We start from the raw sequence: 25,347 nt of genomic DNA, 5'->3' as shown, positions 1-25,347 counted from the left end.
AAAATTTATTTTTCTCTAAAGGTGATTATTCTAAAGTCAGGCGCCACCCTCTGAAAGCTTTAGATAAAGTTGCATTCCTATAGGGCAAAAGTGTGGTGGGCTATAACAAGAAAAGAATTAACTCAAGGGTCCAAGGTTACAAACATTAAAGCTACTACTTACATTTCTATATACCAACTATATTAATCAATACATTCCCAGGGACACAATAGGTAAGGGATATGGAAACTTGGCAGCAAGCATTAGCTCAACAAATAAATCCTCTACTTTCTATTCTAACAATTTTAACTCTCTGAGAAGTTCTGCATTGTTAGAATATCTTAAGCTTCCCGTGCCTCTCGTGGTTGGGAGGCTGTGAACAATCACATGTGTAGCTGCAGGAGTCTGAACAAACCTGTCAGGCAAGCTAGAAAATCATCAGAGGGGTTTGAATTGAAACACTCCTATTAAGCCCAGGAGAATTATTAACTAGAGCTCTAAGTTGATTTTCTTCAGAGAAAGGTGGTTGGGGATAGCCCTCCATTAATGTCAGAAGAGTTGGTGAAAGTCGTGAAATAGTAAAACAGACAGATTTTGGTTTTGGGGTAGATGCTCGGGCAGGTCCACGGGGCCTCTTGAGTTCTGATTCGCCTTTGCATGTCAGATCCTCTCCACATGACCTTAGTCATGGGTGGGAACTCCTGTGCTGGCTCCTAAAGGAGTACTTTAATTTTGGCCAGTAAGTAATAAAGAGAGAAAATCTTTGAAGTTCAAGGTAGCAAACATTTAATATTAGTGAATATGAGGTCAAGTAACTTAACTCAAGATAACATGTAATTTACTAGCAAAACAAATTTACTGACCAGAGTCTCCTGATTCCTAGATTAGTATTCATTATTAGCATAAATTCTGTTTTGTGGAGGATATCCTATGAATGGGCTTCCTTTGTGGCTCAGCTGGTAAAGAATCCGCCTGCAATGTGGGAGACCTGGGTTCAATCCCTGGGTTGGGAAGATCCCCTGGAGAAGGGAAAGGCTACCCACTCCAGTTTTTGGACCTGGAGAATTCCATGGACTGTATAATCCATGGGGTTGCAAAGAGTTGGACACAACTGAATGACTTTTATCCTATGAATAATGAATTGTCCTACATGATCTTTTAGAACCTACAAAATCTGATATTATAAAATTCAAAGATATCCTTATAGAAATTGCTTCATTTTAACACATAATAGATGTCAAGTGAATTTTATTCATCACTCTTATTCTAGTTCAGTTCAGTCGCTCTGTCATGTCCAACTCTTTGAGACCCCATGGACTGCAGCATGCCAGGCCTCCCTGTCCATCACCAACTCACGGAGCCTACCAACATCACAGAGTCGGTGATGGCATCCAACCATCTCATCCTCTGTCGTCCCCTTCTCCTCTCACCTTCCATCTTTCCCAGCATCAGGGTCTTTTCAAATGAATCAGTTCTTCACATCAGGTGGCCAAAGTATTGGAGTTTCAGTTTCAGCATCAGTCCTTCCAATGAATATTCAGGACTGATTCCCTTTAGGATGGACTGATTGGATCTCTTTGCAGTCCAAGGGACTTTAAAAGAGTCTTCTCCAACACCACAGTTCAAAAGTATCAATTCTTCAGCACTCAGCTTTCTTTATAGTCCAACTCTTACATCCGTACGTGACTACTGGAAAAACCATTGACTGTATAGTCCATGGGATTGCAAATGCAGATCTGGGTTTGATTCCTGGGTTGGAAAGGTCCCCTGGAGAAGGGAAAGGCTACCCACTCCAGTATTTTGGCCTGGAGAATTCCATAATTAGTCACCTCTTGTTCTAGAGTAAACCCCAAATAGGAGAGCTAAATGTAAGACTTGAAAACCAAAACAGAAAGAAAATTTTCTGTTATAATTTTCAAGTATAGAAAGATTTTCTCACTGTGATACAATATCCAGGCATAAAAGAAATGATAGATACATTTCACTCCATAATTTTTTTTTTAAGTTTTTAACATTTGCCTGCCAAAATGACCTTAATCAAAGTCAAACACAGAAGACAAATTTGGAGAAAATATTGATGAATTTTACCACAGATAAAAAACTAGTCTCCTGAATGTATATATTAAAAGCTTTTAAAGTCAAGAAAATAGATGAAAAGACCCAAAATTCAAAAGTAAAAATATAGAAATAAACAGAGAAAGATACACAAATGGCCCCTTACAAACAAGATGTTCAACTCCCTTCACTGTAAGAGAAATTCACATTAAAATTACAATGAGATACCATTTCTAATCTATAGGACTGGCAAAAATGATTTGTTGGGAAGACTAAGGTAGAACAGAAAAAAAAAAAAAAAAAACCTGCTTTCTCTGATGATCAACTCCTTTGAGAGATGCTCACAGAAGGAGAGGGTAGAGTAACAGTATTTTCATCTACTATGTCGTGATGAGCTTTAAGACTCATTCTTCTCTATACTAGGAGATTGATATTTGGGGTTATGTCTTGTGACATAGCATCTCCAAGAACACACATAAAGGAACAGACATTGATGGAGATAAACATGTAAACATAAATAAATATACAGCAGCCTATCACTGATAAAAGTTGGCTGATATGCAAGGCTTAGATAAGTGGGATGCATGAAACTCAGGCAGGGACGAAAACCTGTAGGTTCCCTCTGATCCACTCCTCTCTCCTTTTTTGCAGGCTCTGCCCCTGAAAAGCTCACTGCATGGAGTTGCTGGGCTTCTTATACATCGCTGGCTGTCAGAGAAGCCATAGAAGACAAACAAGGAGCTGAATTTGGTCTCTGCCTCTGAATTCATTGAGCAGAAAGATCCTCCCACTTTCCATTAGGAAGAGTAAAGGAAGGAGTAGGGTAAAGGGTCAGGAGTGTTTAGGAATAACTTCTCTTTCTAGAAACTAGTGAGACAGAATAAATATAACTATCCTAATAATAATCTATTACACTTTATCTAACAATCTACCATTCTAGTTATATTCAGCTAATCTATGTTCACATACCTTGTACTATCCCATTCTTACTATTTGCTAAATGGTGACTTACCAAATGTTGTCCGTATCTTCCTGAATTCAAACTTCTGTTCATGCTGATTCTAATGCTTGAAAGGCCTTCTCTTCCTATCATTGTCTATCAATATTACACTCATATCCTAAGGACTAGTACAAATGATTACCTTTCCAATAACCTGTTCTTCCATCCGCATGAGATCTCTTCCTCCTTGGAATTTCCCAAGCACTCCGTAGTAACTCTCCCCTAGAACTTAGGAGGTTCAGCACTGTACCATGGTTATTTGTGGATATGTCTTATCCAAATTATGCAGCTTTTAGTTCAAAGTTCTTAGTTCAGGCACAGGGTTCACTTTTATAGTCTTCACAGACTCTGGTGCAGTATCTAGCACATTGCACATATTCAGTAAGATTTTGTTTAAAAGAGAAATAAATGTATATGTGAATAAATAAGGAATTCCTCAGGCTCTCATTTCTAGAAAAGTTTTGTCAACTAAAACTCCAAATGTTATTTGATGTATGCATGCATATATTATGATTTTCAAAAAGAGGTGATGTGTGTCTTAAGGATCTAACAAGTTTCAGTTTCAGCATCAGTCCTTCCAATGAATATTCAGGACTGATTTCCTTTAGGATTGACTGGTTTGATCTCGTTGCAGTCCAAGGCACTCTCAAGAGTCTTCTCCAACATCACAGTTCAAAAGCATCAACTTTGAACAAATTTGAAATTTTGAACAAAACTGAAAAGATCAAATGCCAAGATCTTAGTTTTCTTAATATTTAGTCTTAAGCCAGCTCTTTCACTCTCCTCCTTCACCCTCATCAAGAGGCTCTTTAGTTCCTCTTCACTTTCTGTCATTAGGATGGTTATCATCCACCTACCTGAGCTGTTGATGTTTCTCCCACCTATCTTGATTCTGGCTTGTAACTCACCCAGCCCAGCATTTCTCATGATGTGCTCAGTGTATAGATTAAACAAACAGGGTGAGAGCAGACAGCCCTGTCATACTCCTTTCTCGATCTTGAACCAATCAGTTGTTCCATACAGGGTTCTAACTGTTGCTTCTTAACCCACATACAGGTTTCTCAGGAGACAGGGAAGATGGTCTGCTATTCCCGTCTCTCTGAGTTTTTCACAGTTTGTCATGATCCACACAGTCAAAGGCTCTATCATCGTCAATGAAACAGATGCTTTTCTGAAATTCCCTTGCTTTCTCTATTATTCAGTGAATGTTGGCAATTTGATCTCTAGTTCCTCTTCCTTCTATAAACCCAGCTCGGACATCTGGAAGTTCTTGGTCCACATAATGCTGAAGCCTAGCATGCAAGATTTTAAGCATGACCTTACTAGCATGGAAGATGAGTGCAATTGTCTGATGGTTAGCACGTTCTTTAGTACTGCCCTTCTTGGGGATTGGGATAAGGATTGACCTTTTCCAGTCCTGTGGCCACTGCTGGGTCTTCCAGATTTGCTGACATAATGAATGCAACACCTTGACAGCATCCTCCTTTAGGGATTTAAATAGTTCTGCTGGAATTTCATTGCCTTCAATAGCTTTATTAACAGCAGTGCTTCGTAAGGCCCACGTGACTTCCATGCCAGAATGTCTGGCTCTGGGTAACTAACCACACCATTGTAGTAATCCAGTTCATTAAGATCATTTTTATACCGTTCTTCTGTATATTCTTTCCATCTCTTCTTGATCTCTTCGGTGTCTACTAGGTCTTTACCATTTTTATCTTTTATTGTGCCCATCCTTGGGCAGAATGCTCCCTTGATGTTTCCAAACTTCCTGAAGAGATCTCTAGTTTTTCTCCTTTTTTTGTTTTCTTATTAAACACTCTTCATTGAAGAAGTCCTTCTTGTCTCTCCTAGCTATTCTTTGAAACTCTGCATTTAACTGTACATACCTTTCCCTCTCTTCCTTGCTTTTTGCATTACTTCTATTTTGATAGATAAGTAATCCTCTGTGTTATTGACTATGCCAAAAGCCTTTGACGGTGTGGATCAAAGAAAACTGTGGAAAATTCTGAAAGAGATGGGAATACCAGACCACCTTACCTGTCTTCTAAGAAATCTGTATGCAGGTCAAGAAGCAACAGTTAGAACTGGACATGGAACAACAGATTGGTTACAAATTGGGAAAGGAGTACATCAAGGCTGTATATTGTCACCCTGCTTATTTAACTTACATGCAGAGCATTTCATCAGAAATACTGGGCTGGATGAAGTACAACCTGGAATCAAAACTGCCGGGAGAAATATCAATAACCTCAGATATACAGAAGACAACACCCTTATGGCAGAAAGCGAAGAGGAACTAAAGAGCCTCTTGTGAAAGAGGAGAGTGAAAAAGCTGGCTTAACACTCAACATTCAAAACACTAAGATCATGACATCTGGTCCCATCACTTCATGACAAATAGATGAAGAAACAATGGAAACAGTGACAGCCTTTATCTTATTGGGCTCCAAAATAACTGTGGATGGTGGCTGCAGCTATGAACATGCATGCTTCCAACATGCTTGCTCCTTGGAAGAAAAGGTATGACCAACCTAGGCAGCATATTAAAAAACAGAGACATCACTTTGCTGACAAAAGTCCATCTAGTCAAGCTATGGTTTTTCCAGTAATCATGTATGGATGTAGAGTTGGACCATAAAGAAAGCTGAGTACTGAAGAACTGATGCTTTTGAACTGTGGTGTTGAAGAAGACTCTTGAGGGTCCCTTGGACTACAAGGAGATCAAACCAGTCAATCCTAAAGGAAATCAATCCTGAATATTCATTGGAAGGACTGATGCTAAAACTGAAACTCCAATACTTTGGCTACCTGATGCAAAGATCTGACTCACTGGAAAAGAACCTGATGCTGGGCAAGATTGAAGGCAGGAGGAGAAAGGGATGACAGAGGATGAGATGGTTGGATGGCATCATTGACTCGATGGACATGAATTTTAGGAAGCTCTGTGAGTTGGTGATGGACAGGGAGGCCTGGCGTGCTGCAGTCCATCGGGTCGCAAAGAGTCAGACACGACTGAATGGCTGGACTGAACTGAATCCTCTGTATATTGTTTGTGGGAATAGAAATTGGCACAGCCATTGTGGAAAACAGTATGGAGATTTCTCAAAAAACTAAAAATAGAACTATCATATGAACTAGCTATTCAACTCTTAGATACATATTGAAAGAAAATGAAAACACTAATTTGAAAAGATACATACACCCCAATATTCTTAGCAGCATTCTTTACAATAGCCAAGATGTAGAAGCAACCTACATCTTGGCTATTCTATGGAGAAGGCAATGGCACCCCACTCCAGTACTCTTGCCTGGAAAATCCCATGGACAGAGGAGCCTGGTAGGCTACAGTCCATGGGGTCGGGAAGAGTTGAACACTACTGATTGACTTCACTTTCACTTTTCACTTTCCTGCATTGGAGAAGGAAATGGCAACCCACTCCAGTGTTCTTGCCTGGAGAATCCCAGGGACAGGGGAGCCTGGTGGGCTGCCATCTATGGGGTCGCACAGAGTCGGACACAACTGAAGCGACTTAGAAGCAGCAGAAGCAACCTAAGAGTCCATCAACAGATGAATGGATGAAGAAGATGTGGTACATGTATACAGTGGAATATTATTCAGCCATTAAAAAAGAATGAAATTTGCAATTTGCAGCAACATGGATGGATCTGGAGGGCATCATGCTAAGTGAAATAAGTCAGACAGAAAATGATAAATATCCTATGTTACCACTTAGATTATATGCATAATCTAAAAAATAAAACAAAAACTAGTGAATACAGCAAAATAGAAATACACTCAGATATAGAGAACACTAGTGGTTACCAGGAGAGGGAAGAGGGAAGAAACAGAATGGGGTAGAGGATTAGGAGATACAAACTACCATGTGTAAAATAAATAAGCCGCAAGAATATATTGTGCAGTACAGGGAATATAGCCAATATTTTATAATTGCTATAAATGCAATATAATCTTTAACAATTATAAAACATAAATGATACTGTAAATCAACTATATCTCAATTTAAAAAATACAACCACTCAAACAAGTTTTCTTATTCTTCTCTCACAGAAGCCTGGTACAATTTTAAGACTTTTCTGGTATGTAGAATTTTTACCTTATGGGATTCTTAAAGTCAATGATATATTTACTTTAGGAGAGACCAAAGAATCAGAATTACAGAAATTTACAGATCTCACTCCAGTGATTCGTCAAATAAAAATTCCTATCTTAAGCCTAAAGATGACTAGTAGTATGTTCTGTATTGAGTCTGCTCATGATCCTCAAGTTACATTGTACTTTGCACTCACAATTGTAATGTACTCAACATTCTGGGCCAGTCCTCAAAACCAAGCTGGATCCTACCTCTTATTTAAATGGACAGCAAAGGGAAAGGAGGATTCATCACAGGCAGTTCTGCTTATATCTAGCTCCATTCACTGACATCCATCAGCACAGGGCACAGACCAAGCTACAAACATTTGATATTCTCAGTAAAGCACAGTACTAGGCAAAGACCAAGGAAACTCATTTTTTGGGTATAAAAGAAGCACTTAATATTTTCTTCCCTGGAGGTAAAAAATCTGCCTGAAATGTAGAAGACCCGGGTTCAATCCCTGGGCTGGGAAGATCCAGTGGAGAAGGAAATGGCAGCCCACTCCGGTATTCTTGTCTGGGAAATCCCATAGACAGAGGAACCTGGTGGGCTACAGTCCATGGGGTCACAAAGAGTTGGACACAACTGAGTGACTAACATATTCACTTTCATGTTTATTTCATATGTATCCTCTTTCCAAAAGGAATACCAAGCTGCTTATAAGAAAATACATAGCACAGGTGGGCACCCTATATGACAAGAAAGAAAGATGAAACCAGATGTAGGTGGCATACATAGTACACCCCTCCCAGGTCACTTGCCAGCAGTGGGCTTCAGATTCAGTCTAGAACTTTTTACCAGCCAATGAATGATCACTCTACGTGACTCTGTGTCCAAGAGGCAAAAGCAGATCTGTTGCTTTGAGACACAGAACAATTCCTTGTACTGAGACTTTCAGTTCAGTTCAGTCACTCAGTCATGTCCTACTCTTTGTGACCCCCATGGACTGCAGCATGCCAGGCTTCCCTGTCCATCACTAACTCCCAGAGTTTACTCAAACTCATGTCCATTGAGTCGGTGATGCCATCCAACCATCTCATCCCCTGTCGTCCCCTTCTCTTCCTGCCTTCAATCTTTCCCACCATCAGGGTCTTTTCAAATGAGTCAGCTCTTCACATCAGGTGCCAAAGTATTGGAGCTTCAGTTTCAGCATCAGTCCTTCCAATGAATATTCAGGACTGGTTTATTTTAGGTTAGGATTAACTGGTTTGATCTCCTTGCCATCCAAGGAACTTTCAAGAGTCTTCTCCAACACCACAGTTCAAAAGCATCAATTCTTCAGTGCTCAGCTTTCTTTATGGTCCAACTCTCACATCCATACATGATTACTGGAAAAACCATAGCTTTGACTAGATGGACCTTTGTTGGCAAAGTAAGGTCTCTGCTTTTTAATATGCTGTCTAGGTTGGTCATACTTTTTATTCCAAGGAACAAGCATTTTTTAATGGCTGCAGTCACCATCTGCAGTGATATTGGAGCCCAAGAAAATAAAATCTGTCACTGTTTCCCCTTTAAGTTTGTAAAAAGTGAGGACTTAGTGTATTACACATAGGTAAGGAGAATGAAATAGAAGCTATGTAACACACTCAAGATTCTCATTAGGTATAAATAATAAAGCCAGGATGCAAATGCCAGCAGCCCAACTCTATAGACTGAGCCCTTAGAGTGACTAGTTATTATTATCTCTCCTTTTGGACTGACAAGACTAAGGACCAGAGGGTTTAAATAATTTTCCCCCAGACACACAGCTTATTAATAGTGAGGCTGTTTTTTATTTTATTTTTTTTTTACATGTGTTCCCCAAAATTGTATTAGTTTTGCCAAATATCAAAATGAATCCGCCACAGGTATACATGTGTTCCCCATCCTGAACCTTCCTCCCTCCTCCCTCCCCATACCATCCCTCTGGGTCGTCCCAGTGCACTAGCCCCAAGCATCCAGTATTGTGCATCGAACCTGGACTGGCAACTCGTTTCATACATGATATAAATTAGACTTATCTGATTATACAGTTTCATATCAACTCCTACCATCTACTATTCTCCTTACAAATGAACCTCTTCTCATGTCTAATAAACTTAGAAATATTTTAAGTGGCAGAGCTTTGAGCCTCAATTCAGGAAGACAGGATACAGCCTAAGTGAAATATAAGCTAAAATATTTGTGAATATTATAGATATTTATGGTAATGGTTCAGTTGCTAAGTTGTGTCCAACTCTTGTGACACCCTGGACTGTAGCCTGCCGGGCTCTTCTGTCCATGAGATTTCACAGGCAAGAATACTGGACTGGGTTGCCATTTCCTTCTCCAGGCAATCTTCCCAACTCAGGAATCAAACCCAGGTCCCCTGCATTGCAGGCAGATTCTTTACTGACTACACTATGAGGGAAGCCCCATAGATATCTATAGATAAACTAAAAGCCTAGGAAACAAATTCTGATCTTCCCCCTGCGTCAAACACAATGCCATTACAAACTCTTGGAAGATGTCCCAGGGCCCCAAAGCATGAATTCCATCTCCAAATAAAGAAGGTATGCAATGAAGTGTGAATTACTTAATGCATAAATGAATGGACTAAAGTCCCTTTGATATCTTCCCAACCAGTCAAGTCAACTCCCAGCAAGTGTGGCGGGAAGGATGCCGGGGGTAAAGAGGCCAAAAGAACACAACTGGAGACTCTGAGGCTTCTGTAGTGCTAGTATGAACAGCACTATGTGAAGTGTGGTCCAATGACCAGTGGTCCTTAAACTATTTGTTACTGTTCTGTGAAAAGCAAATTACAAACTGTAAAGTAAATATTAGGAGAAGGAAATGGCAATCCACTCCGGTATTATTGCCTGAGAAATCCCATGGACAGAGGGGCCTGGTGGGCTACAGTCCATGGGGTTCCAAAGAGTCAGATGTGACTTAGCAATTAAATCAGAGAAGGAAATGGCAACCCACTCCAGTATTCTTGCCTGGAGAATCCCGTGGACAGAGGAGCCTGGTGGGCTGCTGTCCATGGGGTCGCACAGAGTTGGACACAACTGAAACGACTTAGCATGCATGCAAAGTAAATCTTTAGAAACATTTATGGAAATCTGGCTTCCTATGAGCTGCTGCTGCTGCTGCTAAGTCACTTCAGTCATGTCCGACTCTGTGTGACCCCATGAACGGCAGTCCGCCAGGCTCCCCCATCCCTGGGATTCTCCAGGCAAGAACACTGGAGTGGGTTGCCATTTCCTTCTCCAATGCATGAAAGTGAAAAGTGAAAGTGAAGTCACTCAGTCATGTCTGACTCTTAGCGACCCCATGGACTACAGCCTACCAAGCTTCTTCATCCATGGGATTTTCCAGGCAAGAGTACTGGAGTGGGGTACCATTGCCTTCTCTGAGATGCAAATCCAGGAGCTGCTACTGAGTGATCTTGAACAAGCTAATACCTGAGGTGTTACCTTTTTAGACTAAAGATGGTCCTTTCAGCAGCAGAGGCAAGGATTAAGGAACTAACACAATTTGAACACCAGGGAAGGAAGGGTGAGAAGAAAGTGGAAGTGAGGTAAAAAGACACATGAAGTAAAGCTAAAGCAAGATGTGATAGACAAAAACACAGCTCAGAGCAGCCCTTGGCAGTTTATCTGTATGGCTCCCCATCTCATTTCTCATAGGTCAAGGTTCATATCCCAGGATATAACTATTCAGAATTTACGATAGCATCATCTTTCCCTTGACAGTCACCCAGGAAGCCCAAGGCAAGGTCTGAAAATGTTTTTTTCAGACAAGTTTTAAAGTAATATGGCAAGTTGGCCTGGATAGGCTCAGCTTATGGGCTTTCCTGGTAGCTCAGTTGGTAAAGAATCCACCTGTAACACAGGAGACCCCAGTTTGATTCCTGGGTCGGGAAAATCTGCTGGAGAAGGGATAGGCTACCCACTTCAGTATTCTTGGGCTTCCCTTGTGGCTCAGCTGGTAAAGAATCTGCATGCAATGCAGGAGACACATGTTTAATTCCTGGGTTGGGAAGATCCCCTGGAGAAGGGAAAGGCTACTCACTCCAGTATTCTAGCCTGGAGAATTCCATGGACTGTATAGTCCATGGGTTCACAAAGAGTCAGACATGACTGAGCAACTTTTACTTTCACTTTTCAGGGACATGAGAGCTATTCATGATCATAGTTCATGTGGCCTCCAGTCATCTTGGAAAGAGCCCAGAAAAGGTGATAGCAGTATGAACCAGGATACAGGCAGTGCCCTTGGAAAGAAAGAGGTGGTTGAGAGGATCTGAGAAGTTATAGATCTGTGTCCATTAAAATGACCCCACAGACATGCCATGAAAATAAGAATGAATATATAAAGCATTTGTTCTAGCATTAAGTATAGCTAATGCTATATAGCACAAGTATAGCTAGATAGCACAAGCATTAAGCATAGCTTGATGCAGAGATGGAAGAGGTTTTGGAAACTGTATCACTGGAGATGATTTTAATTGTAGCAACTGAAAGCCTAACTCAAACTATCTTACACATTGAAAGGAATTTAGTAGATGATAACTGGAAAACGTCTAGAGAAAAGGCCTACATTCTGTCACAGTTTTATTAGGACTTCCGCTCCACTTCTGGGCAATTCTCTTCTTTTGATTTCTGTGTGTGGGCTTCATCCTTAGGCAGTTTCCCCAGTGGTCACTGCAAAATGACAGCAGCAACTTTGATTCTCATTCATAGGCCATGTTCATATGCCCAGAGCAAGTCTCAACACAGCTCATTCTGTGTTATCCCAACATTGAACATAAATAAAGGGTTTGATGTTTAATATGACCAACTGTGTCTTATATCCACTCCTGAACCAAACACAGGGATTTCACTGCTAAGCTTGGGACAAGCAGGTCACATCCCTAGTGCATGATAATTGAAAATAATAGAGGAGAGTAGAAGTGGATGCTGAGAAGGCAACCACAGCATCCACAAGTTTAACTCTTTTGTTTTGTATATCAAATAAATCTAAGAGCCAAAGCCCAATTATTTCCTAAATTTACATAGTCTGTCAATTCTAATAAAGGAACCACAATCTACTGCATATCATCCCTCACATATTTCCAAAGAAGAAGGTATACAATGAGGAAGGAAATGACTGAGAAGGAAAGATGTGATGTCAGAAGTATACAAAAGTAGGCAAGTATGTGGTAATAACAGAGGTGGTGCAAGTAGAATAGTTTACCAAGGGAACCAATAGAAATGAAGACCCATAATCAGATTTTGGAACGAACTCTTCAGGACACTGGAATGGGTCTAAGATAAATAAATAAAAACAGAATAAATTAGGGATAAATAGAAGTTAATAGGCACCATTTACACATGAGTTTAGAAAGGATCTTTGAAATAATTTATAAGTTATAGACCCATGAAAGGTGATCTCTCTCATGAGCTAAAGATCAGACATGATTGAATCAGAAGGCTGGAGACAAGATAGTTCTCCCTCCACACTGCAGAGGAGAACCAGCTGCCTGACCAGGCCATCCTTCATGTTTCCGTTTTTGTTGTGTTCTTCACTTACCACATTGAAATCTGCTGTTTTGTATCAGGGGTCCATTTCAGTGCAATGGATGTGAGCTAAAGAGAAGGGTATGGGATATTAACCCCAATCCATGGAAAGAGAAAAAGGAACCAGAAAGGGAATACAACAGTGACTGGTGGATATGTCAGGAGAGGGAGGTGGACATGAGGGAAGACAGGGTAGAGGCTACCTGAAGTTACTGATAAACCAAGTTAAATGTGGAACAGAAATGAAAAGGCTTTGCAACCATATGCAAGACTGGGGCTTCCTTGATGGCTCAGATGGTAAAGAATCTGCCTGTGATATGGGAGATCTGGGTTCAGTCTTCTGAACCCACTCTAGTATTCTTGCCTGGAGAATCCTAAGGACAGAGGAGCCTGGTGGGCTACAGTCCATAGCCTTGCAAAGAGTGAGACAGGAATGTGACTAACTAACACTTTCACTTTCTTTCATATACAGAATTGAGTTTAGAAGAAATTGACCAGATAAGTAGAAAGGTATTCACACTCTCCACAAATTAGTAGATTGATTAACTGTCCATTCATGTGTTAGTCTCTCAGTTGTGTCTGACTCTTTGTGACCCCGACTGTAGCCCACCAGGCTTCTCTGCCCATGGGTTTTTCCAGGCAAGAATACTGAAGTGGGTTGCCATTTCCTTCTCCAGAGGATCTTTCTGACCCAGGAATCAAACCTGGACCTTCCCCATTGCAGCAGATTCTTTACCATCTGAGCCACCAAGGAAGCGCATTCATAGATAGATAGATAGATAGAGACAATGATTTACCCTTTCCTTTTTACATTGGAGAGCAAGGTGAGATAGAAAGAAGGCAATTCATACCAGGAAAATCCAAAGTCAGAAGATACGAAGAAGCAAAAATGCCCAATGGTTGAAGTACTGGTGACCCAATCAATAAGACAGGCTTGCAAGTAGAGGGCCTGATTCAACCTAGAACAACTGCAGTGGGATAAAGACATTGAGAACTGTAAGAATGAGGGCAGAAAAAGGAGGACAGAAGTACAGGTAGGTTGTTAGGAAAATCATGCCAATGAAAAGTTCAGTTTGCAACTAGCTCAAATGGCTGAGGACAATATACCATCTGGCATATCCTGTAAGGACAGAGAATATCTCTTAACAACTTGGAGTAGGAATTAAGTAGGCAACAAAAAATGAAACAGTTGGAAACTGTTAAAATTACTAACTGTTGCCAATTCCTGAATCCCTCCTATGCATTCCAATATACTTCGCACTTAACACATTATCTCTGATCACCATGATAGTCTTAAAAGGAATAATGGCTTTGATTTTGAGAAGCTTTTTGAAAGTAAGCAATTTATATCAATCAGCAGTTTGAATAAAAGAATCCCAATATTTCACTGCATTGGACAAAATAAAAATGTGTTTTACATTTCAGATACTACAATTTCTTGATCACTCAGTATTTTATATAAAAATTAGCAGATTTTAGATCAAAATCAGTTTACTCTATCATGGATTAATGAAACTTGATATGTGGAGAATATATTTGTGGAGCGACAAACAAGTGTCTTTTGGGTGTGCTTGAGAATAAAGTCGTGTGCTCACAAATATATGCATGGCCTAGAGAATGCATTCAGGGTCATGAATAAAATCTCTCAGCCAAAATCCTCATGAATTTTACTGTTGCATTTCCCTGTAAGAAAGGAAAATGTATTGGAAGGAAAATATATTGGAAAAAAAAACAATACAACCACTTATGAAATCCTTGATATTTGTAATATGAATTACAAAATTCATATAAACCCATATTCCAAAATTACACTGACCTATGGGTGGCCTCAGCAAACCTCAGAAAATTTTGATTTCACAGATCTTTTAAGTAGGTAATGGAAACATTAACTATAACACCCATACACACATACACTCTCTCTGTCTCTCACTCATTCACCCAGGAGACATTTGGTCACTAGAAGAATTACTAAATCATCTAACTGATTTCAGCAAATTACTGCTCAGGTATGTGGTTTGCATCGTGTCCAAACAGACTCCTAGTAGTTATTGTTCCTCATATCCACTTGTCTTCTGTGTTCTTAGGATAAAACAGGCAGTATTTTAACGGAAGTATCTGAGTTGGTAGGACTACACTTCTTGAGACCAGCATCCTGTTTTCAATGTTATAAATACTTGTTTGTGAGCTGGGAATAAGCAAAGAAGTAGTTAAAAAAACTAGAGAAATGTCAACACCCAGGAGTCATCAATGATTTCTCTTGACACTCCACTCAAGCCTAGATCCTAGGAAAAATTGGGACTAAGATACAGAAAGTCATTTCCATGGATCAGCTGGGATGTAGGGAGGGTGTCAATGGAGTTGCGAATCAGCTTATGTAGAAATAATGCTCTTGATCCATGGAATGTGGCTGTAGATGTTAGTGAAGACAGCAGAATGATCTGTCAGAAAACATCCAGTTGTCCAAGACATAATTCCTTGTAATTTATTGCCACATGTGGCTGGTGCAGCTGTGGTCACCTGCCAGACAGAACAGAGGGGATCAGAACTTCCTTCCCACCTGGAAATTTGTCAACTCTTGAACAAAAGCAAAGGCCACTATATCTGCCATGCAAAAGGACCTGGGATACAATAGTGTGAAAGCTTTCCATTGCATTAACCACCGCTACCTCCCAGTCATCCCTGGACAGAAATTTCAAAATGATAGCTGGAAGACAGCCTTACACTCTTCAACAATCTATTTCTCTCATCTCTCACATAGGATGAAGGAGACAGAGTCATCATTCTTCAGCCCTTTACTCTCTGAGCTCTCAGTCTGTCTGCAAAATATAGACCCTCATGAAGGATGAGAAGTTACAGAGACACAAAGACAAAGAACAGAGACTGAGCTTATGGGCAAATGAAATGAGAAAGGTTACCTGGCATTCATCTGTGTTTTTTCTTAAGTGTCCCACACAGAACACGTCTTCAAAGAACTTTTTATGCAGTAATGTTCTGCAGACCAAATCAGTACTCAGTTCAGTCATGAAGCTTTGCAGGTAACCTCTTCTATTTCCTAAGCATAATAAATAAATGAGACTTTCATTCCTATTTTCATTTTCATAAGGTATTTTGCCTCCCTCTCCTTCAGGGCTTTTTTTCAGTTAGAATAGACTGCAGAGAAAGAACTGAAGGAATAGATCATGGATTAAACATGTCCTCCTGTTTATTTATCATCTTTGAAAGATGATCAGCATCAAGGTGTGGTACCAACCAAGACACTCCAAACAATATCTGAATCCAAGCTCTGCCATCACGAAGTTTATGACTTTGGACAACTAGTTAATCTCCCTGAGTCTCAGTTTCCTCATTTATAAGATATAAATCCTAAGAAAACTGATCTACATGATATATGATGATGACTGAATAATACATATAGGATGCTTAGTGCCTGGGACATAATTAGTGTTCAACAAATGGTAGCATCTATCATTGTTGTAAGTGATAACCATATCACTGATAGGCAGGTAAAGGAAAAATATGATTTTCATCAATTTGCAAATTAAGATTCAGAGAAGTTAAAGGATCTTTCAGTAATCATATAATAAATGGCAGAACCAAAACGCAAACATAAATCCCTGAGCTTCAGCCCTCTGCAGTATGTACCAATGTGATACATACACGCAATACACGCAATACATTGATTTAGGATTAGATTCCCAAAGCCCTAAAGGAGATGACCCCTTCTGTTCTAAAGAGCTGACACCATTGCTCTATTTCTACCATTACAATTGGATGCTTAAAAATAGTTCCACTTCCTTCCCCTGACTCCTCAGAGATCCTGAAGATGTGAACATATCCCAGAATATAGCTAACTATTCTTTTTTGACAGTCACTCACCAAAAGATCTTTTATCCTCCACCCAGGTGTAAACCAAGCAATCTGCAATGTCACTTGAATTGGAAACAGGCAACTGAAACATGCTGGTAGAGAAGAAGGTGAGAGGTACAGACAACTTTATCAGCATAAGATCATTTTTAGGAGAAGTGAAAGTGAAGTTTGGGTGAATGATGACCTCCTCATAAGGCAGAATCTCCCCAATTAACTCTTGAAAAGTGGTGGCTCCACCAGTTAAGATAACCTGGAGATCTCTGGAAAATGGAAAGAAAAAAGGTTGATACTATCTGCTATCACCTATCACAAGGGTAATCTCTCTCTCTTTCTTTCTATCACCCTCACACACAGTCACGTGTACTTTCCTTCCATAGTAATCCATTTAAGCTCCTCTCATCTTTGTCCATCTAAACCTTTATGCATGGCTGCCACTGTGGTCAGGTAGGTTGTCTGCCATAACACGTAGTGGGTTGCCATTGTTGTTGTTCAGTTGCTCGGTCATGTCCAACTCTTTGCAACCCCAGGCACTGCAGCACACCAGGCTTCCCTATCCTTCACTGTCTCCCACAGAGTTTGCTCCAACTCATGTCTATTGAGTTGATGATGCCATACAACCATCTCATTTTCTGTCACCCCCTTCTCCTGCCCTCAGTCTTTCCCAGCATCAGGGTCTTTTCCAATGAGTCAGCTCTTCGCATCAGGTGGCCAAAGTATTGGAGCTTCAGCTTCATCATTAGTCCTTCTCATGAATATTCAAGGTTGATTTCCTTTAAGATTGACTGGTTTGATCTCCTTGCTGTCCAAGGGACTCTCAAGAGTCTTTTCCAACACCACAGTTTGAAAGCATCAATTCTTCAGCACTCAGCCTTCTTTATGGTTGCCATTAACCCAGATTATAATGTGAATGGTACCTCCAGGACTTAAGCGTACAATAGCCTGGTCTCCAATTTTAGCATATTTCCAGGGAGAAGCTTCAATCTGACACCCAGAAATAGCTGAAAGAAGTGTACAAGTGGATAGTCAAGGTTTCTCTGAAAGTAGTTTCTGTAAGTGGATTTCTTTGGGTGTTAGGGGTAAACAAGAAATATGAGATTGTACAAATGAAATAATTAACAGCTTAGAGAGCTGAAATATTTTAAAGCTAGGGAGGATCATCCAAATATGCTATGCTCTACTCATCTCAGTCAAAAATTCACTGAATTAACAGGGTTTTCTGATGGTCCTTTACAAGAATAAGAGTCAAAAATACTAGATGTTCCACTGAGATCCAGTTGAAATCCACTCACTAACATGGCTCAAGATTCTAAATTCAGAACAGGACACTTCTCTGAGGCCCCTGAGTCTCCCACTCAGGGGTCTCTCCAACCATAACAGTGAAATAAATACCATATCAGTACTGAACACCACTTTTCTGCTGCAATCTCAAATGCTAAATTTATTTGTCTCCTAACAGCAGTATAATTTGTCTCAATCTATTCTTGTCACTCTGTTCGGAGTTTATAAGATAAAACTGTGGTACTGGAGAAGACTTGAGAGTGCCTTGGACTGCAAGGAGATCAAACTAGTCAATCCTAAAGGAAATCAATCCTGAATATCCATTGGAAGGGCTGATGCTGAAGCTGAAGCTCCAATACTTTGGCCACCTGACGCAAAGAGTCAAGTCACTGGAAAAGACCCTCATTCTGGGAAAGACTGAATGCAAAAGGAGAAGGGGACGGCAGAGGATGAGATGGTTAGATAGCATCACTGATTCAATGGACATGGAATTTGAGCAAACTCCAGAAAATAGTGAAGGACAGGGGAGCTTGGCATGCTGCAGTCCATGGGATTGCAGAGTCAGACACAACTTTGCAACTGAACAACAACAGCATCGTAAAATATATTTATAATTTAGAAGTCTACTTATATTGAAGAAAATTCATAAGTAAACAGATGATTCTTGGGCAAATTATGGTAAGTGAATTTCAGCTTAAAACAACTCTATGGCACGGAGGAGGGCTTTTCTGATGGCTCAGTGGTAAAGAATCCATCTGACCATGCAAGAGACACCAGTATGATCCCTGGTCCGGGAAGATCGTACATGCCGCGGGACAACTGAGCCTGTACACGGCAACTACTGTGCTCTAGAGCCCATGCTCCACAATGAGTTAAATCCACGCACTGCAACAAAGAGTAACCTCCATTCACTGCAACTAGAGAAAGCCACTTGCCCCAACGAAGACCCAGCACAACCAAAAATAAAATAAATAATGTTTCAGAAAACTAAATTATGGTGAAAAAGTACCAGAAGCATAGGTGCCTCTGAGAAAAATATGAGTGGAAAGTAACTGAGAAGGAGTTTAGGATGAACATTAGGATATTGTTTAACTTAAGACTTTATTAAATATTCATATTAAAATTTGAAAAGTGAAAGTGAAAGTCAGACATGTCCTGCTCTTTGTGACCCCATGGACTATACAGTCCATAGAATTCTCCAAGGCAGAATACTATAGTGGGTAGCCATTCCCTTCTCCAGGGGATCTTTCCAACCCAGGGATCGAACCCAGGTGTCCCGCATTGCAAGTGGATTCTTTACCAGCTGAGCCACCAGGGAAGCCATTAAAATTTACAAAGTAATAACTGAAAGAATAGAAAAAAAGGAAAATTTTAAAGTTATCTAAATTACTAATCTAACAAGAAAGCCAAAGTATTTTTACCCACACAAAATACAGTAGAAATTCAAAATAGGTAAAGAGCAAATATAAACATAGCAATAATCAAAATAACCACAAATGGCCTAAATTCACCAATTAAAAGACAAATTACAGTATTACACCTTTTTTAAGTCCTGCTATATATAAATTAAGATACATGCTTCAATCAAAAGGATACAGAAAGGTGGAAAAGAAAAGATGTAAACATGATATACCAGGACAACAGTAACCAAAAGAAAACCAGGGCTGGTGTACTAAAAGCTGATGAAAATAGGTTTTAAGATAAAACATGTTAACTGTATGAGAGAAAGAAATGACATATAATAACAGGTTTGATTTTACCAGGAATGTACCAAGTGCCTAAATTTATAAATGTACCTAAATTTATAGATACCAAATAAAATAGCCTAAAATATATTTTTAAAAAACAAAAAGTAATAAAAATATTCATAGAACTATTTTGACCAGTCTACTAACACAGAGGAATAATTTCAACACAATCCTCTCATTTCCTGGTATCAAGCAAAAAAAAAAAAAAAAAATTAGAAAGGATATAGAAGATTTGAACTACATAATTTAAAAGTTTGATACACTGGATATACTGAACATACATAAAACTTTCACCCATAAAATTAGAGAGCACACTTTCTTTCAAGCACACAAGAAACATTTATAAAAATTGACTCCATACTAGTCCCAAAACTAAGTCTCAATGATTTTCAAAGAATCAGTATCACATAGATCACATTCTCAGACCACAAAACAGTAGTGTGTATCTCCTCATTTATCCCTCCTTACATTTCCCCTTTGGTAACCATAAGTTTGTTTTCTACATCTGTGGATCTATTTCTATTTTTTATATAAGTTCATTTGTATCACTTTTTTAGAATTAACAATAAGCGATATCATATGATCTTTGTCTTTGTCTGACTTACTTCACTTAGTATGATAATCTCTAGGTCCACCCATGTTGCTGCAAATGGCATTATTTCATTCTTTTTTATGGCTGAGTATGAAACTCCAATACTTTGGGCACCTCATGCGAAGAGCTGACTCATTGGAAAAGACTCTGATGCTGGGAGGGATTGGGGGCAGGAGGAGAAGGGGACGACAGAGGATGAGATGACTGGATGGCACCACTGACTCGATGGCCGTTGAGTCTCAGTGAACTCCGGGAGTTGGTGATGGACAGGGAGGCCTGGCGTGCTGCGATTCATGGGGTCACAAAGAGTCAGACACGAATGAGCAACTGAACTGATCTGAATATTCCGTTTTATATCGCTATACCACATCTTCTTTATCTATTCATCTGTCATTGGATATTTAGGTTGCTTCCGTATCTTGATTATTGTACAATAAATAATGCTGCTATGAACAATGGGATGCATATATCTTTTAGAATTAGAGTTTTTGTCTTTTGGATATATGTCCAGGAGTAGGATTGCTAGGTCATATGGTAACTCTACTTTTAATCTTTTAAGGAACCTCCATGTTGCCTTCTATTATGGCTGTACCAATTCACATCCCCATCAACCAACAGCGGAAGAAGTTTCCCTTATCAAAACATTTTTTTAATTTGGGAAAATTTAGAAAATTCACTCCCAAAATTCTAAACTTACAAATGGAAGATTTAATCAAGTGGAAATTTTATTTTATTTCTTTTTATTGAAGTATATTTGATTTATAATATTATATTAGTTTCAAGTGTACAAGATAGTGATTCAGTATTTTTACAGATTATTCTCCATTCATAGTCATTAAAAGGTAATGGCTGTAACTCCCTATTCTATACAATATATCCTTGTTGCATATGTATTTCAAACACAGTAGTCTGTATCTGTTAATCCCATACCCCTACTTTTCCCTTCCTACATCTGCTTCCCCCTCTGGTAAATCCCAGCTTCTTTTCTACATCTGGGAGTCTGTTTCTGTTTTGTGTATACACTCATGTATTATTTTTTAGATTCCACATTTAAGTCAAATCATATCATATTTGTCTTTCTCTGACTTATTTGACTAAGCATAATATTCTCTAGGTCCACCCATGTTGCTGCAAATGGCAGAATTCCTTCTGTTTATGCCTCAGTAACTTCTCATTGAATATATATATGTGGATATATATATATATATATATATATATCACAATTTCTTTATCCATTCAACTGTTGATGGATGCTTGGGTTGCTTCCATATCTTGGCTACCGTAAATCATGCTTCTATGAACATCGGGGGTGCGTGTATCTTTTTTAATTACTGTTTTATTTTTTCTGGATATTTGCCCAGGAATGGAATTGCTGGATCATGTTACAGTTTGTTTGTTTGTTTGTTTGTTTAATTTTATTTTTAACTTTACATAATTGTATTAGTTTTGCCAAATATCAAAATGAATCCGCCACAGGTATACATGTGTTCCCCATCCTGAACCCTCCTCCCTCCTCCCTCCCATTCCATCCCTCTGGGTCGTCCCAGTGCACCAGCCCCAAGCATCCAGTATCGTGCATCGAACCTGGACTGGCAACTCGTTTCATACATTATATTTTACATGTTTCAATGCCATTCTCCCAAATCTTCCCACCCTCTCCCTCTCCCACAGCGTCCATAAGACTGTTCTATACATCAGTGTCTCTTTTGCTGTCTCATACACAGGGTTATTGTTACCATCTTTCTAAATTCCATATATATGCATTTGTATACTGTATTGGTGTTTTTCTTTCTGGCTTACTTCACTCTGTATAATAGGCTCCAGTTTCATCCACCTCATTAGAACTGATTCAAATGTATTCTTTTTAATGGCTGAGTAATACGCCATTGTGTATATGTACCACCGCTTTCTTATCCATTCATCTGCTGATGGACATCTAGGTTGCTTCCATGTCCTGGCTATTATAAACAGTGCTGCGATGAACATTGGGGTACACGTGTCTCTTTCCCTTCTGGTTTCCTCAGTGTGTATGCCCAGCAGTGGGATTGCTGGATCATAAGGCAGTTCTATTTCCAGTTTTTTAAGGAATCTCCACACTGTTCTCCATAGTGGCTGTACTAGTTTGCATTCCCACCAACAGTGTAAGAGGGTTCCCTTTTCTCCACACCCTCTCCAGCATTTATTACTTGTAGACTTTTGGATCGCAGCCATTCTGACTGGTGTGAAATGGTATCTCATAGTGGTTTTGATTTGCATTTCTCTGATAATGAGTGATGTTGAGCATCTTTTCATGTGTTTGTTAGCCATCTGTATGTCTTCTTTGGAGAAATGTCTATTTAGTTCTTTGGCCCATTTTTTGATTGGGTCATTTATTTTTCTGGAGTTGAGCTGTAGGAGTTGCTTGTATATTCTCGAGATTAGTTGTTTGTCAGTTGCTTCATTTGCTATTATCTTCTCCCATTCTGAGGGCTGTCTTTTCACCTTGCTAATAGTTTCCTTTGATCATGTTACAGTTTTATTTTTAGTATTTTGAGAAACTCCATAATGTTTTCCACACTGGCACACCAATTTACATTCCCACGAATAGTGTATATGAGTCCTCTTTGCTCCACATCCTCTCCAAAATTTGTTATTTGTACCTTTTTTCATCATTACCATTCTGACAGGTATGAGTGATATCTCATTGGGGTTTTGATTTGCATTTCTTTAATAATTAGTGATATTACCATCCAACTGATATAAAAAGTCACAGCACTTCCAAATAAATCCCAATAGAATTTTTCATAGAATGCAACAAGTTGATTTTTAAATTTATGTAAAAGAATTCCTAAGCATTCCTGATGAAGAATAAGATGGCTGGCCAACCACATCACACATCACAAATTATGATAAAGTCATAGTTATTAAGGCACTGTGGCCTATACTAAATAAACCAATGGAACAGCAATGACAGCCCAGAAACAGACCCATGTACAGATGGAAATTTGATAGACGACAAACAGATACTGTAGATCAGTGGAGAAAGAAGGGACTACTTACAAATGATATTTGGATATTTTGCTTAATACGTTAAAAAAAATGAAATTGGATCCCTACTTCACATGATTCACAAAAATCAATTCCAAATTATACAAAAAATTTAAATATTAAAGTTAAAGCTTTAAAATCTTTAGAAGTAAATGTAAAGGAATATCTTTCTGCTTATGATCATAAAAGATATTTTCAACTAGGCACAATGATCAATAACCACAAATAAAGACTGATAATTCAAGTTTTAAATTTAATTATACTGAAGTTAAGAACTCTTTTTATATTAATGAATCACTTATTTTTTCATTGAAAGCTTGCATGCTTTATATGTTTGTATATATGTCTTAAACGTTAGTTGCAAAGTACCATGTGGGTTTCTAATTTATTTATATATATGTATTATTTATTATTTATAAATATTTATTTATTTATATATTTCCTCTTTTTTTTGACGTTAAGAACTTTTATGCATGAAAATACACCATAAAGAGAAGATAAAGCCACAGAGTGGAAGATATTTTCAACATGTGTAACTGACAAACGACTAATATCTAGAGCACTTATAGAAATCCTATGAAGCAGTATTTTTACAATACACAAAATGTTTGAAAGACAAAAAAGAGTATTTCCCAAAAGATACATTATTGTCAGGAGAAGGAAGAGGGGGAGGGGGAGGAAGGATGTTGATCATCACTACTAGTCAAAGTAACACAATTAAGATAATTGACACTTAATCAGCAAAAAAATTAAAGAGCTTGACAATACCCAATGTTGGAAGAACTCATAAATTGCTGGAGGGTGTGTAAAAATAAACATTTGCAAGCTCTACAACCAAGAAATTCCACTCCTTATTATATATTCTATTTATATACCAAGAGGTGTACTTACAGATACAAACCAATATGTTCTCATACCAATACATATATAGATACAGAATATCTCTCACAGATACATATACAAGAAAAAGTTCTAAGGTACATGGTACAAGTATGTTTACAGTAATACTTCAAAATAGCAGAAAGCTAGAAATAACTGAAACATCTATCAAGAAAAGAAAGAACCAAACTGTGTGACATTCACATTGAAAAATTATACAGCAATGAAAAATGAAATACAGTCACATCTAACAGTTTTGGATGAATCTTAAAAATGTTAAGAACAATGTGCAGAGGAGGAGCCAAGATGGCGGAGGAGTAGGACGGGGAGAACACTTTCTCCCCCACAAATTCATCAAAAGAGCATTGAAACGTCGAGTAAATTCCACAAAACAACTTCTGAATGCCGGCAGAGGACATCAGGCACGCAGAAAAGCAACCCAACTCTTCAAAAGGAAGTAGGAAAAAATATAAAAGACAAAAAAAAGAGACAAAAGAGGGAGGGACGGAGTTCCGTCCCGGGAAGGGAGTCTTAAAAAGAGAGAAGTTTCCAAACACCAGGAAACCTTCTCACTGCCGAATCTGTGCCGAGCTTTGGAAGCACAGAGGGCAACATAAAAGGGAGAAAAAAAATAAACAAACAATTAAAAATCGCAGATTGTGAGCCCTATGGTAACTCCCCCAGCGGAGAAGCAGCGCAGATGCCTGCACACGGCATTAGCAAGCAGGGGCTGGGCAGGGAAGCGGGGCGCGGGCTGTGTCCCTTAGAGTAAGAATCGGACCCGAATGTCCTGAGTGCTATCTGAGTGAAATAATTTGGGCTCGCAAACCAGACTGTGGGATATCTACCACGCGAAAAGCCAGCCCTAACCTAAGACACCGCCAGGCCCGCGCACGGAACAAAGGACTGAACAGAGATAGCCGGCTGCAGACCTTCCCACTCCGGTGACAGGCAGCCAGAGCCGTAAGGGGGCAATCGCAGCCCCAGAGAGACACTATCTATAAAACTGTAAGCAGGCTGCTTTCCTAACTAAAACTTCTTGGGGGTCTGGACGGTCAACATCTGCCTGAGAAGGTGCGCCGGTTTTACACCCAGATAACCGAGTGGCGGGGAGGTGATAAGTCGCAGCATGGCGCTCGCCAAACACCTCATCACCTGAGCTGCTCGGAACTGGGAAGAGCACAAAACGCAGGCCCAACCGAGTCTGCACCTCTGAGGACTACCCGAGTGCCTGAACCTGAGTGGCTTGGAC

The 25,347-nt window shown here is 39.4% G+C and overlaps 1 protein-coding gene across 1 annotated transcript in view; it reads right to left on the bottom strand.

Annotated features, from left to right (window-relative positions):
- Positions 1–14,235: 14,235 nt before the first annotated feature.
- LOC112586553 (serine protease 58) overlaps positions 14,236–25,347 on the bottom strand; it is a 30,545-nt gene continuing 19,433 nt past the window's right edge. Inside the window, exons 3-5 of the mRNA XM_025291685.3 lie at positions 16,581–16,831; positions 15,620–15,756; positions 14,236–15,221 (exon numbers count right to left, since the gene is read on the bottom strand). Of these exons, the coding sequence (XP_025147470.1) occupies positions 15,075–15,221; positions 15,620–15,756; positions 16,581–16,831 (535 nt within the window). The 3' untranslated portion in view covers positions 14,236–15,074. The remainder of the gene's footprint in view (positions 15,222–15,619; positions 15,757–16,580; positions 16,832–25,347) is intronic.

This window comes from Bubalus bubalis, chromosome 8 (genome assembly GCF_019923935.1).
Source record: "Bubalus bubalis isolate 160015118507 breed Murrah chromosome 8, NDDB_SH_1, whole genome shotgun sequence".
Classification (NCBI taxonomy): domain Eukaryota; kingdom Metazoa; phylum Chordata; class Mammalia; order Artiodactyla; family Bovidae; genus Bubalus; species Bubalus bubalis.
This window is presented reverse-complemented; position numbering and strand designations above follow the sequence as displayed.